Consider the following 12,539-nt stretch of genomic DNA (forward strand, 5'->3'; position numbering starts at 1 on the left):
TGTGGATCAGTGTTCTCCTGCAGTCTCTGTCACAAGCCAGCTGCTGCCACCTGTTGACCTCGACATTTGCCTGAGAGAGCTGCTGTTTAACTTGGTCTTTGTACCTCTTGGCTGGGGCACCACAATCTCTCTTGCCCTGAGAGAGTTTTCCGTAGAGTACTGCTTTCCATAACCTGGAGTTGTCCATATGAGGCGCGTGGCCTGGGCAGCAGAGCTGCTTGAGCAGCAAAGTGTCTTCGATGCTTGGAAATTGAGCCTTCTCCAGGACCTTGTTGTTGGAGACATGATCCTGCCAGCTGATATGCAGGATGGAGTGGAGGCATGTCGATGGAAGTGCTCAAACAACCAGATTTGCTTAGGATACAAGACCCAAGCTTCAGAGCAGTATAGCAGTGTTGTGACAATGGCAGCCCTGTAAACCTTGATTTTTGTGGACAGTCACGGCTGGTGGGTCTTCCACACACATTTCTGGAGGTGCCCAAAGGCAAGGCTGGCTGTGGCAAGTTGATTGTCAATGTTCCTTACTATTGTGGCATTGTTAGAGAGGATGCTGCCCAGGTAGGTGAACTGCTCAACCATGGTGAAAGGTCATCAATGGTGATCTGAAGTGGGTTGTTAACACCATGAGGGGGCGTCCGATGGAGGATCATTGTTTTCCTCAGACTGACTGTTAACCTGAAAGCCCCTGCAGCCTTGGCGAACTGAGTGACCACAGCCTGTACAAGTAAAGTACATGTAATTGCCTACCAATCATAACAAAGTCAGGATTATTGAATTGACTCTGTTACTTACATCCTTCAAATACATGAGGAGTAAAAATCTTTATGTTACATCTCTGTTCAAATGTGCAAATGTAGTAGTTTATAATAAATATTATGTACAACAGGATAGTCAATATAACATAGAAATACAGTAGTGTTAGCTTGAATTAAGCAGTCTGATGGCCTGGTGGAAGAAGCTGTCCCGGAGCCTGTTGGTCCTGGCTTTTATGCTGCGGTACTGTTTCCCGGATTGTAGCAACTGGAACAGTTTGTGGTTGGGGTGATTCCGGTCTCCACTGATCCTTCAGGCCCTTTTTACACACCTGTCTTTGTAAATGTCCAGAATAGTGGAAAGTTCACATCTGCAGATGCACTGGGCTGTCCTCACCAGTCTCTGCTGGATCCTGTGATTAAGGGAGGTACAGTTCCCATACCAGGCAGTGATGCAGCCAGTCAGGATGCTCTCAATTGTGCCCCTTTAAAAAGTTCTTAGAACTTGGGGGCCCATACCAAACTTCTTCAACCGTCTGAGGTGAAAGAGGCGCTGCTATGCCTTTTTCATCACACAGCTGGCAGGTACAGACCACGTGAGATCCTCAGTGATGTTTATGCCAAGGAATTTAAAGCTGTTCACCCTCTCAACCCCAGATCCATTGTTGTCTACAGGGATTAACCTGTCTCCATTTCTTCTGTACTCTTCAACTAGCTCCTTTGTTTTTGTGACGTTGAGGGAGAGGTTGTTTACTTGACACCTCTGTGTCAGGGTGATGACTTCCTCTCTGTAGGCTGCCTCATTGTTATTTGAGATTAGGCCAATCAATGTAGTGTCATTAGCAAATTGAATTAGTAGATTGGAGCTGTGGGTGGTGACGCAGTCATAGATGTATAGAGAGTAAAGGAGAGAGCTTAGTACACAGCTCTGAGGGACACCTGTGAAGAGGGGCAGAATTGAGAGAGCCCACTCTTACCTGCCAACGATCTGACATGAAGTCCAGCATCCAGCTACACAAGGCAGGGTGAAGACCGAGGTCTCTGAGCTTCTTGTCGAGCCTGGAGGGAATTATGATGTTGGATGCTGAACTGTAGTCCAAGAACAGCATTCTCACATAAGCATCCTTCTTCAGATGTGTAAGGACGATGTGTAGAGCATTGTCTTTACACATTAGTTCCTAGGCGAAGGATTCAGTGGCCTAATCTATCATATAGTGCTTGATTTGGCCCGTCTCAAGTTTGCTCTCCCACTTCTGCAATTTTACTACTTTTTCTGACCCTGTGGGAGAGAGCCACTTCTCAACATCAGTTCAAAAGTACTGATTATACTGTAAGTGGTGAGTTCTGAGGTTTCATAGCCAGACTTGCCAGTGACCACCTGTTAGCTTGCTATTGTCAAAAGTCTTCCTTAACTGCCTAAGTGTCTGAACTGAGAACACATTTCAACCAAATTACAAAATTACAAGTAGTTTTAAATACATTTTTAAATACTTAGTTTCATTAATTACATTAGTAGTAATTTTAAAAGAAAACAAAACAATTACATTTTGCATCCAGGTCAGCGACCCCATTCAAATGAATGCTTCTGTACCCATAAATCCAACCAAAGCAGAGGGGCCTCTCAGCTCAGCGTAACTTGAGTCTGCTGATGGAGCAGGAATCAATATTTAATGTGCAGTGCATTCCTAACTTCAGGAATACACTGATCAGTGGAAAGGGCTTTGCCAGAGGCTCTCTTGCTATTTGTTAACAAAGGGCAGGTGTGTTTTGACTCAAACATTCTGGTACTGAAAAATTGTTCTTGCAAGTGTGGAGTCTCAGTTCTTTGGGTTTTATTTTGTTCTATTTATAAAACAATTACTTCATTCTATCCTTTATCTTCACTAAGAAATCACAACTTTCCCATTCACTATTTTGGTTTATGTAAATGATTTTATGGTATATTAATTGTGATAACTTCTTATGTTGTAAAATATGTGCTTTGGTAAGACTCCTCCTGTGTTTGAAGAGAAATGCTGTTACATTTTCCCCCACGTTTCACAGCGATGCTGCTGCTGAACAACCTACCAAAATTTACTGGGCAATTACAATATAAGCATCGGAAATTATTTGATTCTTTGCTGTTGCAAATGAATCTCTCAGCAAGTGATATCACTAGTTGGAAATGAAGAATAAATTTGCACAAATAGTTTTGAACATGTATATTAAAATATATAATAATTTTTTGGAGTCTATGTACAGATGCACGATGTTTTAAATATTGTAATTTCTCACCACATATTACAGAAACAAAGGACATAGCTATGATTTGAAGATAGACTAAATGCTTCTGTAATCTTGCTATTATTTTATTGACCACTGCAAAGTTCTGAGCAATTCGTTCATGCAAGCTTGTCTTCAGCCTCAGTCTATCTGCAGATTCCAGAGATGAGGTTGTCACCATAAAGCAGGCATACTGCTTAGTTTTATTACAGGCAATATGTTTGAAAAGAAAATATATTAATGACTAAATGACAGACACACAAACATTGTCTTTATTGGTGATTAAGTGAGAAGCTAGCACTTGGTACATTTCTGAGATTTAATTAGCACCATACTGCTACCCCCTGCTTAGTGTGAAGATAATTATTTTCTGCTTGTGGTACTGAGGTCCTTACAAGCAGAATGCACTTGGAAATGCTCATTTTCAAGCACTGCAGTGGGCCAACAGTTCACAGCAGCATGTTAACCTTTGCAGTTCTGTTCAGTAATTTTGATTTGATCAGTTTCACACTCATCCAGATTGGCATTAACAGGAACTGCCATTTTTATTACAAAGTAGTGATGAAGGCTTTAGAAAAGTTGCATTGATCACAAGACAATTTTTCAAATTTCAGTTATGATCCCACTGCATTCATTGTCTTTTCTTGAACTCATAGCCTCTTCTGAATTTGGTACAAGTTAATCCTACTAGTGGAAAAGGTTTAAAGTGGAGTTTACTTCTAATATCTCAGCCAAGCTATTTTTGCATTTCCTTGGTGATTGTTGAAAAGTGGAATAGAATTAGAAAAGTGTCATCAGAATTCTGATGGAAGGTTGTGCCCTGGCATTTTGAGGAATAACATAGAATGGAAAGCCAAAAAGAAAGGTGTAATGCAGTTCTTTTTTTTCTTTAACCTTTGAGCTTTTTTCTGTAGTAGCAATCTTAATAATTCATGCAGAAGTCTGTATTTTCTAAGAGAAAGCAATGTTCATATGCTTTACAAGCATGACCTCTGTTAATCTGTATCTAAAATCTCCACTTTAAATTTCTACATATGAATCAGCGGCAAATTGAAGGATCGTGCGGAACCCTCTTTACCCAACTGTGCAGTGACATATAAAAATGTGAGAAGAAGCCCATCTGAAATTTCACTGGACACTGTATCAATTGACAGCAGCCTGCTTGAGGAACAGTCATTAGAGAATGATGGAAATGAAAGCCTCCCTTGGTCGCTAAAGGGTAAGTTGTTTATTTTAAAATTCAGACTATTCTGGCTTTGTTTTAAAATTCTAAACACGAGAAGTCTGCAGATACTGGAAATCCAAAGTTACCCACAGAAAATGTCAACTAAGGATGTAAAGGGATGTAATGAGTGGGGTTGCAAAACATTGGGTGATATTGGGTCACAGATGAGTCATGAATTAACTTGAGAGTGGAATGGTTTCAAGAGGCTAAATGGCCTACTGATTATCCTTTACGTATAATCAAATCTAAACTCTGTAAAATTATTGCATCTCTAGCTCACTGCCTCTTATTGCTGCCATGTGTACATTCCCAGTACTGTATCTGTACCACTTTGCCAATTTAATGTCTCTGAATAAACTCTAGCTTTACTACAGGAGTACACAATATTAAATGGAGTATGAAGCATGCAGTTAATTTTTCTAGATTGTCTGGTTTTAGTTGTTCTAGGAGGTTAAAATGTAGGTTAAAAAATGTATGTCTGCCCTTTCCAGAAATAGATGAAAGAGAAAAATCTTAATTACCTGAGTGAGTATCCAAGATTGTGGACTGTGTTCACAGTGACCTTTACTTTACAGAATAATCAATGTGTTATGCTGTTCTCAGAATAAAAAGGAAGCATTTCTTCACCAGAAATGTTACATATTTCCAGATAGTAATTTTTTGTTAGCGAATTTTCTATCTTATTCTCGTTCAGTATTGTCTATATTATGGATTTGGCAAAAAAGATTTGTGTCTTTTTCCTTTCATGTGTCCAACTCAGTTTATAAATGGAGAGCCATGTGCAACCTCATGTTTAGCTCTATCAGTTGATAACAAAATTTCCAGATGAAAATCTTTCAAATATGGTTAGATGTGTACATTACACACTGACTGACTGAAATATGACAGAAGTGAGAAAGACCCAGCAATAAAAGTTCCTACAAAGAAATTTGTTATTTACCAATACAGATGTAATCATGAATTTATTGTCCTTTTCTCATTTTGTGGCAGTTAGAGCTATATTGATTATTTGACGGAATTGTTACCAAACAGAAATATCGTAATCTGCATAATCATAGTAAGAAAGCATAACTTCATTCATTCATGACTTTTCACTCCAGTACAAATCTGGAACGTTTTTAAAAAAGGTTTAAAATGAGATTTTGTTGTTGAGAATAAGCCAAAACTTTTTAAACCTAACTCAATTTAAGGAGAATCAAGCTTTATGGGAGGAAATATGGGGTAGGTAGGTTTGAGGCGGGTGGAATGACTGAGAGAACAAATCAGTCATGGTTCAAGGGGCAATGTGACCACCTATTACTCCTTTTTTAAAATAATGTTTAAGTTTATATTAGAATTATTCATCAAGCAGTGCTTCATTTACAATTTTCACCAGTTTAATTCAATGCCTATAGTATATGCAAAATCACTTTGTAAAAAGAGACGTTTGATACTCAAGCCATTCCCAAATTATTTCAATTAAAAAGAAATTATTTGAAATCCTGAACCATGACTGATTTCTAAGATCCCCTATCTGATCTTCAGCCAACACAGAAAAATAAAGGGTTAGAAATTGTGGAAAAATTACTCCTGAGGCGACAACTGTTTATTTCTTCATTAGGCACATCCAGGCCTGAAAAATGGCATGGGTGTAAGCTTTTCAGAATGGAAAGGCATCAGAAACATTTTGAGTAGAACTGGTGGAGTTTCAGTTGGAACTACAATTCTAGGGTTTCCAAAGGCCATGAGTATTTCAGGAAGTACATTTTTACCCCACCTCTGCACTTGTACTAAGATTCCATCAGAACCATATGGCTAAATAAACAGTACTGGGTGGGGGGGAGGGACATTAGAAAGCATCTCTGGCAGCTTCCTATGTCTTGGTATGCGGTGATACAATGATCTGGTACATGAAACTTATTCCCACTCCTTTTATCAGATTGCAAACCTTTAGTGCACAATCCTTAAGATGTATCCATGTTAAGCAAAGGTCAAATTATTTTGTGGTAGGTCTTTTCTGGACTTGGGCCTAGCTCCTGGTGTCCTCATTTGCTTTGGATTTCATATTTTTCCCAGAGGGCAGAGGCTTTTTACTTAATCAACATGCAGTTCTTCTAGCCTTGCGCCAGTCGACAGATGAAAGAATGAGGCTGTGTTTATTGTATGGAGCTGTGGCAGGATCTTTTGCATTGCAGATGGGATTTGCTCGTGCAGAAGAAAAAGTGGCATCTAAACATTGATTCCGCCATGGACAATGATGGCTAGGTCAAAAAAAATTCCCAGTGTCCTCAGTGGTTGAAAAATAGTTTTTTTATGGTATCTTTTCATAGTACTCATAACACAAAAGAGGCAATCGAATATACTGTTTTGAAGCTGCATTCTACATTTGTATTTCAGGACATGTTGCTCATTTGAATTTTTTGATCAGTTTTCAGCTACTTGTTAGAGAATATTCTTCTGCCCATTTATGCATGCTGTTGGGAATATTTTGTCCATTTAAATCAAATAATTTCCAATCAGGATATGAATGCAGTGGTGGGGTATGGGAGGGGTGGTAGTAGTTTATTTTATCTATTAGCCAAGTCTGTTTGAGCATGTGTATTTCTCGGGCTTTTATATTAATGTGCATTAACTTGCCTGTCATTTTTGAATAATTTAAGAATTATAAATTGCAAGCCTTCCCTACAGCCAATAGAAGACTGATTCAGAGATGGGCTTTGACTTAGTGTATTGTTTAGAGGTTAGGAGTTGAGGAGTGGGCAGATAAAGTTTTTACTCCAAATAGCAGGATATGACAAATGGTGCACTTTAGGAATATATAATAGTGTTTTAGCTGGGCACCAGATTTCAATGAAGAAATACAAAGTTTTAGATTGCAGTCTGCAGCTGACAATAAATTAGGAGGGGGGAGATGGGAGAATGAAGTTGCAAAGGGATATAGATATCATGAATGGAAAATACACATAAGACTCAGAACACTACCTGTAGCTTTAAGTAGCTTAACTAAGGAGCAACTATAGAAGCTTTGGAAATGATTTTTCAGAATGACAATGGTATTACAATGTGTTTACCAATACATATATTCTTCAACTGACCATCTCTTCCATCAATTCCTTTTGGGTTGACATCTAATTTTTCAGGTTATGTCTGAAGCCGCTTGGGACATTCTGTCTACATTTAATTGCTCTGATAGTTCTTTTTTCATGTGATAAGACATGTTTCCAGAGATCTAAACCTTTTGAACAGTATGAATTAACAAATAGCAGATTAAGAAGCTATTCTCTTTCATCTTAACTAGGCAAAACATCAAAATTGTCCACTTTAAGCATGTTTTTATTTTCTATTCATTGATTTAAAATATTCTCTGTTACTATAACTGCTTCAGAATAATTTTTTTTAAGACAAAAGGAAAAGATGTCATAAAGTTAAATGTCGGTAGGTAAGGCATTATTTAGTAACAAAAGGGGTAAAAGGACTGTGGGAGTATAGATGACCTGTGGGAAGTGTGACTTAGTACAACATTCTGAACTCCTTTCCCCAATAGGCAATTCTGCCGACAACAATTATACCAAATTCCTCCAGCAGCTTTTACCTAATTACCTTCCTATCCATAAATATTTAAAGCCAACTTTTAATTGAGTGGAATTCAAGGATCCCCATTGTGTATAAGTAGGGCTTCATTCCTGGTTTTCAATCTTGGAGACTTTCTTTTCCCCAAAATGCTTCCTGGGTAATTTCTCAATGACAGAATCCTAGATCACCTCCATTTCAGTTAACATACACCTTCTTCCCTCCACCCCCTCCCCAGGGCCCGCTCATCCATAACACTTCATCCACTGCTGTTGGACTGAAGATCTAATTTGCTGATCACTGGGCTACTTTAATCCAAATTTCAATCTCCCTGGATAATACTTAGCATAGCATCCTATTGTGTTTTTTTAAAAAAATTGGAGCCACTGTGGATAATAAGAAAAGAGAACTGTGTTATTTTTGTGTCATGAATTCAATTTTCACATTGCAGTAAACTTTTAGGAACTACACTCGTGTTTCAATAATGTAATTGATACTGCCTTTCAGATCCAATATGTGATTTTTGTGGAATTTATTATGTAATAGAATAAGTTTGAGATAAAATGATAAATTACCTTGTGCATTTTGCTTGTACAATAAGTGATAAATTGAATATGACTTAGTGTTAACTGTGGATCAGGCTTCCTCTTGACCTGAGAAGATTGTTGTGTATACATATTTCAAATTTTCGTAATTCCTTTCAGGGTTAACATTTCCAATTTGCCTATCAAACTTTCCAATCAGTTGTACGCAACTTTCTTTATTGAAGTTTGTTTAGCTTAATTGAAACAAAGTATGTGTTCATCTTCTCAGATGCTGGTATTGATGATACCTCAGTCGTTAGTCTTAAAGAAGCTTCTATTGATCAGAGTCCAGCAGAAAGTGCTAATGGGGCATTTGGGACTGAGAATTGTGGGAGAATATCACCAGATGTCTGCAGTACTGCATCTCAAAGTGTGGAACAGGCCCCTGGAGATTTGGTAAACATGAGCAGCTCTGAATTTGCAGTATTTTCATGTACAGAATTGTGTCAGTTAAATGCTGTAAAGATCTTGGATAAAATTTTTCAGCAGATTAGGATTCAAAAACTGAAATGATTTATTTTGTCCCAGCACAAATTAAAAGTGTCAAAATTTGTCAAAACTGTTAAAATCTTGCAATTTTTTCAAGTGAATTTTGAGGTCGCTTTCAGTCAATCTGTATTTATATCCTGCCTTTTCACTCTTTTTCACATTTAATCAAAGTTTCTGCTCCTAAAATAAGCTGAGAAAATGAACATAATCTTGGAGTAATGTTTTCATGAACATTTGTATGTTTATTCATTTTATAGTTTAATCTAAATCTGCTTTAGCAGGTTTATCCAATTTTCCTCTTGCATGCATTTTTCCAAAAACGCAAGCAGCAGCACCTTTTTGTTCCTGAATCTATGTAGTATTTGTGTATATATAAAGTCCACTTTCAATTCTAAAGATACAGGAGTTCAAGATGCCAAGAACAATTTGATATAAAGGCCCTGCCTGGGGTTCCTGTTAGTGTGACAAAAAGTTGCAGGTGTCCAATTGGTATTCAACTCTAATGGTAAACTAACATTGCAATTTTAGCTGATCAGATTGTATGATTATTTGGATATTTTTGATCAATGGGCTTGATCAGCCCACTTGCCCACAGTTGCAAGCTCTGTATGCATATTACCTACAATTTGAACAGCAGACTCCAGCCCAATGAGATTTGCTATATTATATTTTGCGATAAACCTAATACAATTATGTGAGAAGTGCATATTTTAAGCAGAAATAGTCAGATGTAACCAGGCACTCTTTTCCACACCTCCCAAAGACCCTCCCACCCAATACATCAGTATTTTTCTGATGATACTCCCATTCAAATACTATTTTTAACATCCATTCAGTGATGCATGCAATCACTACAAGAGCTCTATGTGCTTTGTCAAAAATTTGATGTGTTTGCAAGCTAGTATAAAGAGCTCTGCATTATAATCATTATTATTTTCTTTGAACAGGTATCAGTGATGGTTTTCAATGTCTTTGGAGTGAGCTGTGCATTTGATGTGAAGGGTGAGGATACAGCAGTGTCTTTACAGATAAATCAAGTAATACCAAGCCAACATGGAAATATCAGTGTTCGGCAATACCTTAGCAACCGTAGCTTGGGTATGTAGTATACTTTGGATTTACAAAAGTGGGGGAATTATTTGGTACTTAACATTAAGATGTTTATTAGAGTTATAATTAGTTGTATGTAGTTTTAGGAAGTTGAGCTGCAATTGTTTGTCTGCTAATGGACAGCCTATTTATTCTATGTATTTTGTGTAATATACTGTATATGGAGTTTATATTTTTATCAAACTACCATATGGTATTGTATCAAGCATATTTATTTTACAAGTATTCTGACTTCCTGCCCATAACAGTGCTAATGTCCCACTGCACCACTGTAGACAGCTTGGTGAAAAAGGTATTTAGCACATTAGCCTTCATCACTGAGGGCATTGGGTGTCTACAATGTAGGCAATGAGTGTAGACATTAAGATGCAATTATCTAAGTCATTGGGGAGACCACACTTGGAATACTGTGTACAGTTTTGGTCACCCTCTTATGGGAAAAATGTGTTCAAACTGGAAAGAGTGCAGAACAAGATTAATGAGGGTGTTACCAGGACTGGAGGGTTTGAGTTATTGGGAGAAGTAGGGCAGGATATATTTTTATTCCTTGGAACATAAGAGAATGAGAGACGAACTTATGAGGGGCACTACAGTAGTGTAGTGGTCAGAATGATGCTATTACAGCTCAGGGCATTGGAGTTCAGAGTTTAATTCTGGTGTGCTCTGTAAGAAAGTTATTGTGTTCCCCCATGTGTGCATTGGTTTCCTCTGGTGCTCTAGTTTCCTCACACGGTCCAAAGATGTACCAGTTAGTAGGTTAATTGGTCATTGTATGTTGTCCTGTGGTTAGGCTAGTGTTAAATAGATGGGTTGCTGGGCCACCTCGTTGGCCAGAAGGGCCAGTTCTGTGCTGAATCTCTAAATAAATACTTTAAATTATGAGGGGCATAGGTAGGGTAGAAGGTAACAGTAGTTTCCCCAGGGTAGGGGAGTCCAAAACTAGGAGCACCTATTTAAGGTGGGACAGAAACGATCTAAGTGGACCTTTGAGGCAACCTTTTCATGCAGGGGGTGGTGAGTATATGGAACTGACTTCCAGGGGAAGGAATTGAAGCGGGTATAATGTTATTGTTTAAGATAGGTATGTGGAGGGACAGGGCTTAGAGTGATTATGGTATGAATGCAGGAAATTGGGCTGATCTGGGTAGGCACCTTGGTCCACATGGAGTCGTTGAGCCAAAGGGCCTGTATTGTACTGTGTTGCTGTATGACTCTACACTTTGGCTGCAAAGAGCTAATATTTGGCAGGGTTCCTTGCATAATTTACTAACCAGACAGGAAGCATTATTACTTTTTACTTATTACTTAAGTATTACAAACGTTTGTACTTTTGAACTTTAGACGTGTAATTGTAAGTGCTGCATGTCCCTGGAATTTCCAGGGTGGGGCAGTAGAAGTATATCAGTAATCATCTGGACTCAAATCCCTGCCATCATGCAATATTATGGTCAGTGTTTATTGTATATGTACTGTATATATACAAGTACAATAGTTTTTCTTTTTAGATGCATGGGGGGGGGTTCTAACTGCATATTGAAATTAAAATGCTGAATCTGTGTATCTAAACAGACTCCTCTTTGCTATATAGGGGAATAGAAAGGATATTCCAATGTGAAAAATTAAAATGCATGAGAACTACTACAAGGTGCTTCCTTTATTACTAATTAGAATATTTGATCATATTGGTTTATTTCAGTGATTGATTTTTGCAAATTAATTACATGAATCAAGTCTGTTCCTTATTCAGGAAGATGGTATCTTCCTGCTCGAGGTAATTCAGCAGTGTCTCATCACAGTGAGCAACCCAATACTGTTAAATATGATCTTTCCTCCCTTTGCTCAATACTACTTTCTTGGTTTATGATGATCAATGTGCAGCCTTTACACACTATCTCGCGAAAGAGAGGGACACCGCGGTAGTGTAGCAGTTAGTGCAACACTATTACAACTCAGGGCATTGGAGTTCAGAGTTCAATTCCAACATCCTTTGTAAGAAAGTTTGTGTGCTCTTCCTGAGTGCGTGTAGGTTTCCTCCAGGTGTTCCGGTTTCCTCCCTCAAAGGCGTACTGGTTAGTAGGCTCATTTGTCATTGTAAATTATCCTCTGCTAAGGCTAGATGGGTTGCTGGGCAGTGCTGCTTGTTAGGCTGGAATGGCCTGTTCTGCACTGTATTTCTAAATAAAAATAAAACAAGGCGTTTTCACCTCAGTTGTTACTCAGTTTCTGCTGGGTATACAACTGAAATTTCTTGTCCAAGTTTTATTTAATGCTCAACTCTGGAAAGACTCTTCCTTATGATCTGATCAGTACGATTAGTTTCTCTGCACTCCATCCTCTGGACATTTCCTAAATTACAATCAGCTTTTTCATAAACGTTCAAATTGGTTACCTGCTGTAGTAATGGACCACATCAATAACTCCATTGGATTGATGGAATCACTCTCTGCACCAAGATGGACACAGAACCTGCATTAGGTAGTAAAACAAATTGGTAAAATTTTAGCATCTACTGATATGATAATGCTCTTGTGAGGATGATAAGGGACACTATTAACCAGTATGACAGTT

General features: G+C 38.2%; 1 protein-coding gene across 5 annotated transcripts in view; it reads left to right on the forward strand.

Moving 5' to 3' along the window:
* bltp3b (bridge-like lipid transfer protein family member 3B) overlaps positions 1-12,539 on the forward strand; it is a 132,097-nt gene that overhangs the window by 99,133 nt on the left and 20,425 nt on the right. For all 5 annotated transcript variants that reach the window (XM_072241507.1, XM_072241505.1, XM_072241508.1 and 2 more), the window contains 3 exons: positions 4,058-4,233; positions 8,602-8,768; positions 9,809-9,959. In XM_072241507.1, coding sequence (XP_072097608.1) covers positions 4,058-4,233; positions 8,602-8,768; positions 9,809-9,959 — 494 coding nt within the window. The remainder of the gene's footprint in view (positions 1-4,057; positions 4,234-8,601; positions 8,769-9,808; positions 9,960-12,539) is intronic.

Source organism: Mobula birostris, chromosome 23 (assembly GCF_030028105.1).
Source record: "Mobula birostris isolate sMobBir1 chromosome 23, sMobBir1.hap1, whole genome shotgun sequence".
In the NCBI taxonomy this organism is placed as follows: domain Eukaryota; kingdom Metazoa; phylum Chordata; class Chondrichthyes; order Myliobatiformes; family Myliobatidae; genus Mobula; species Mobula birostris.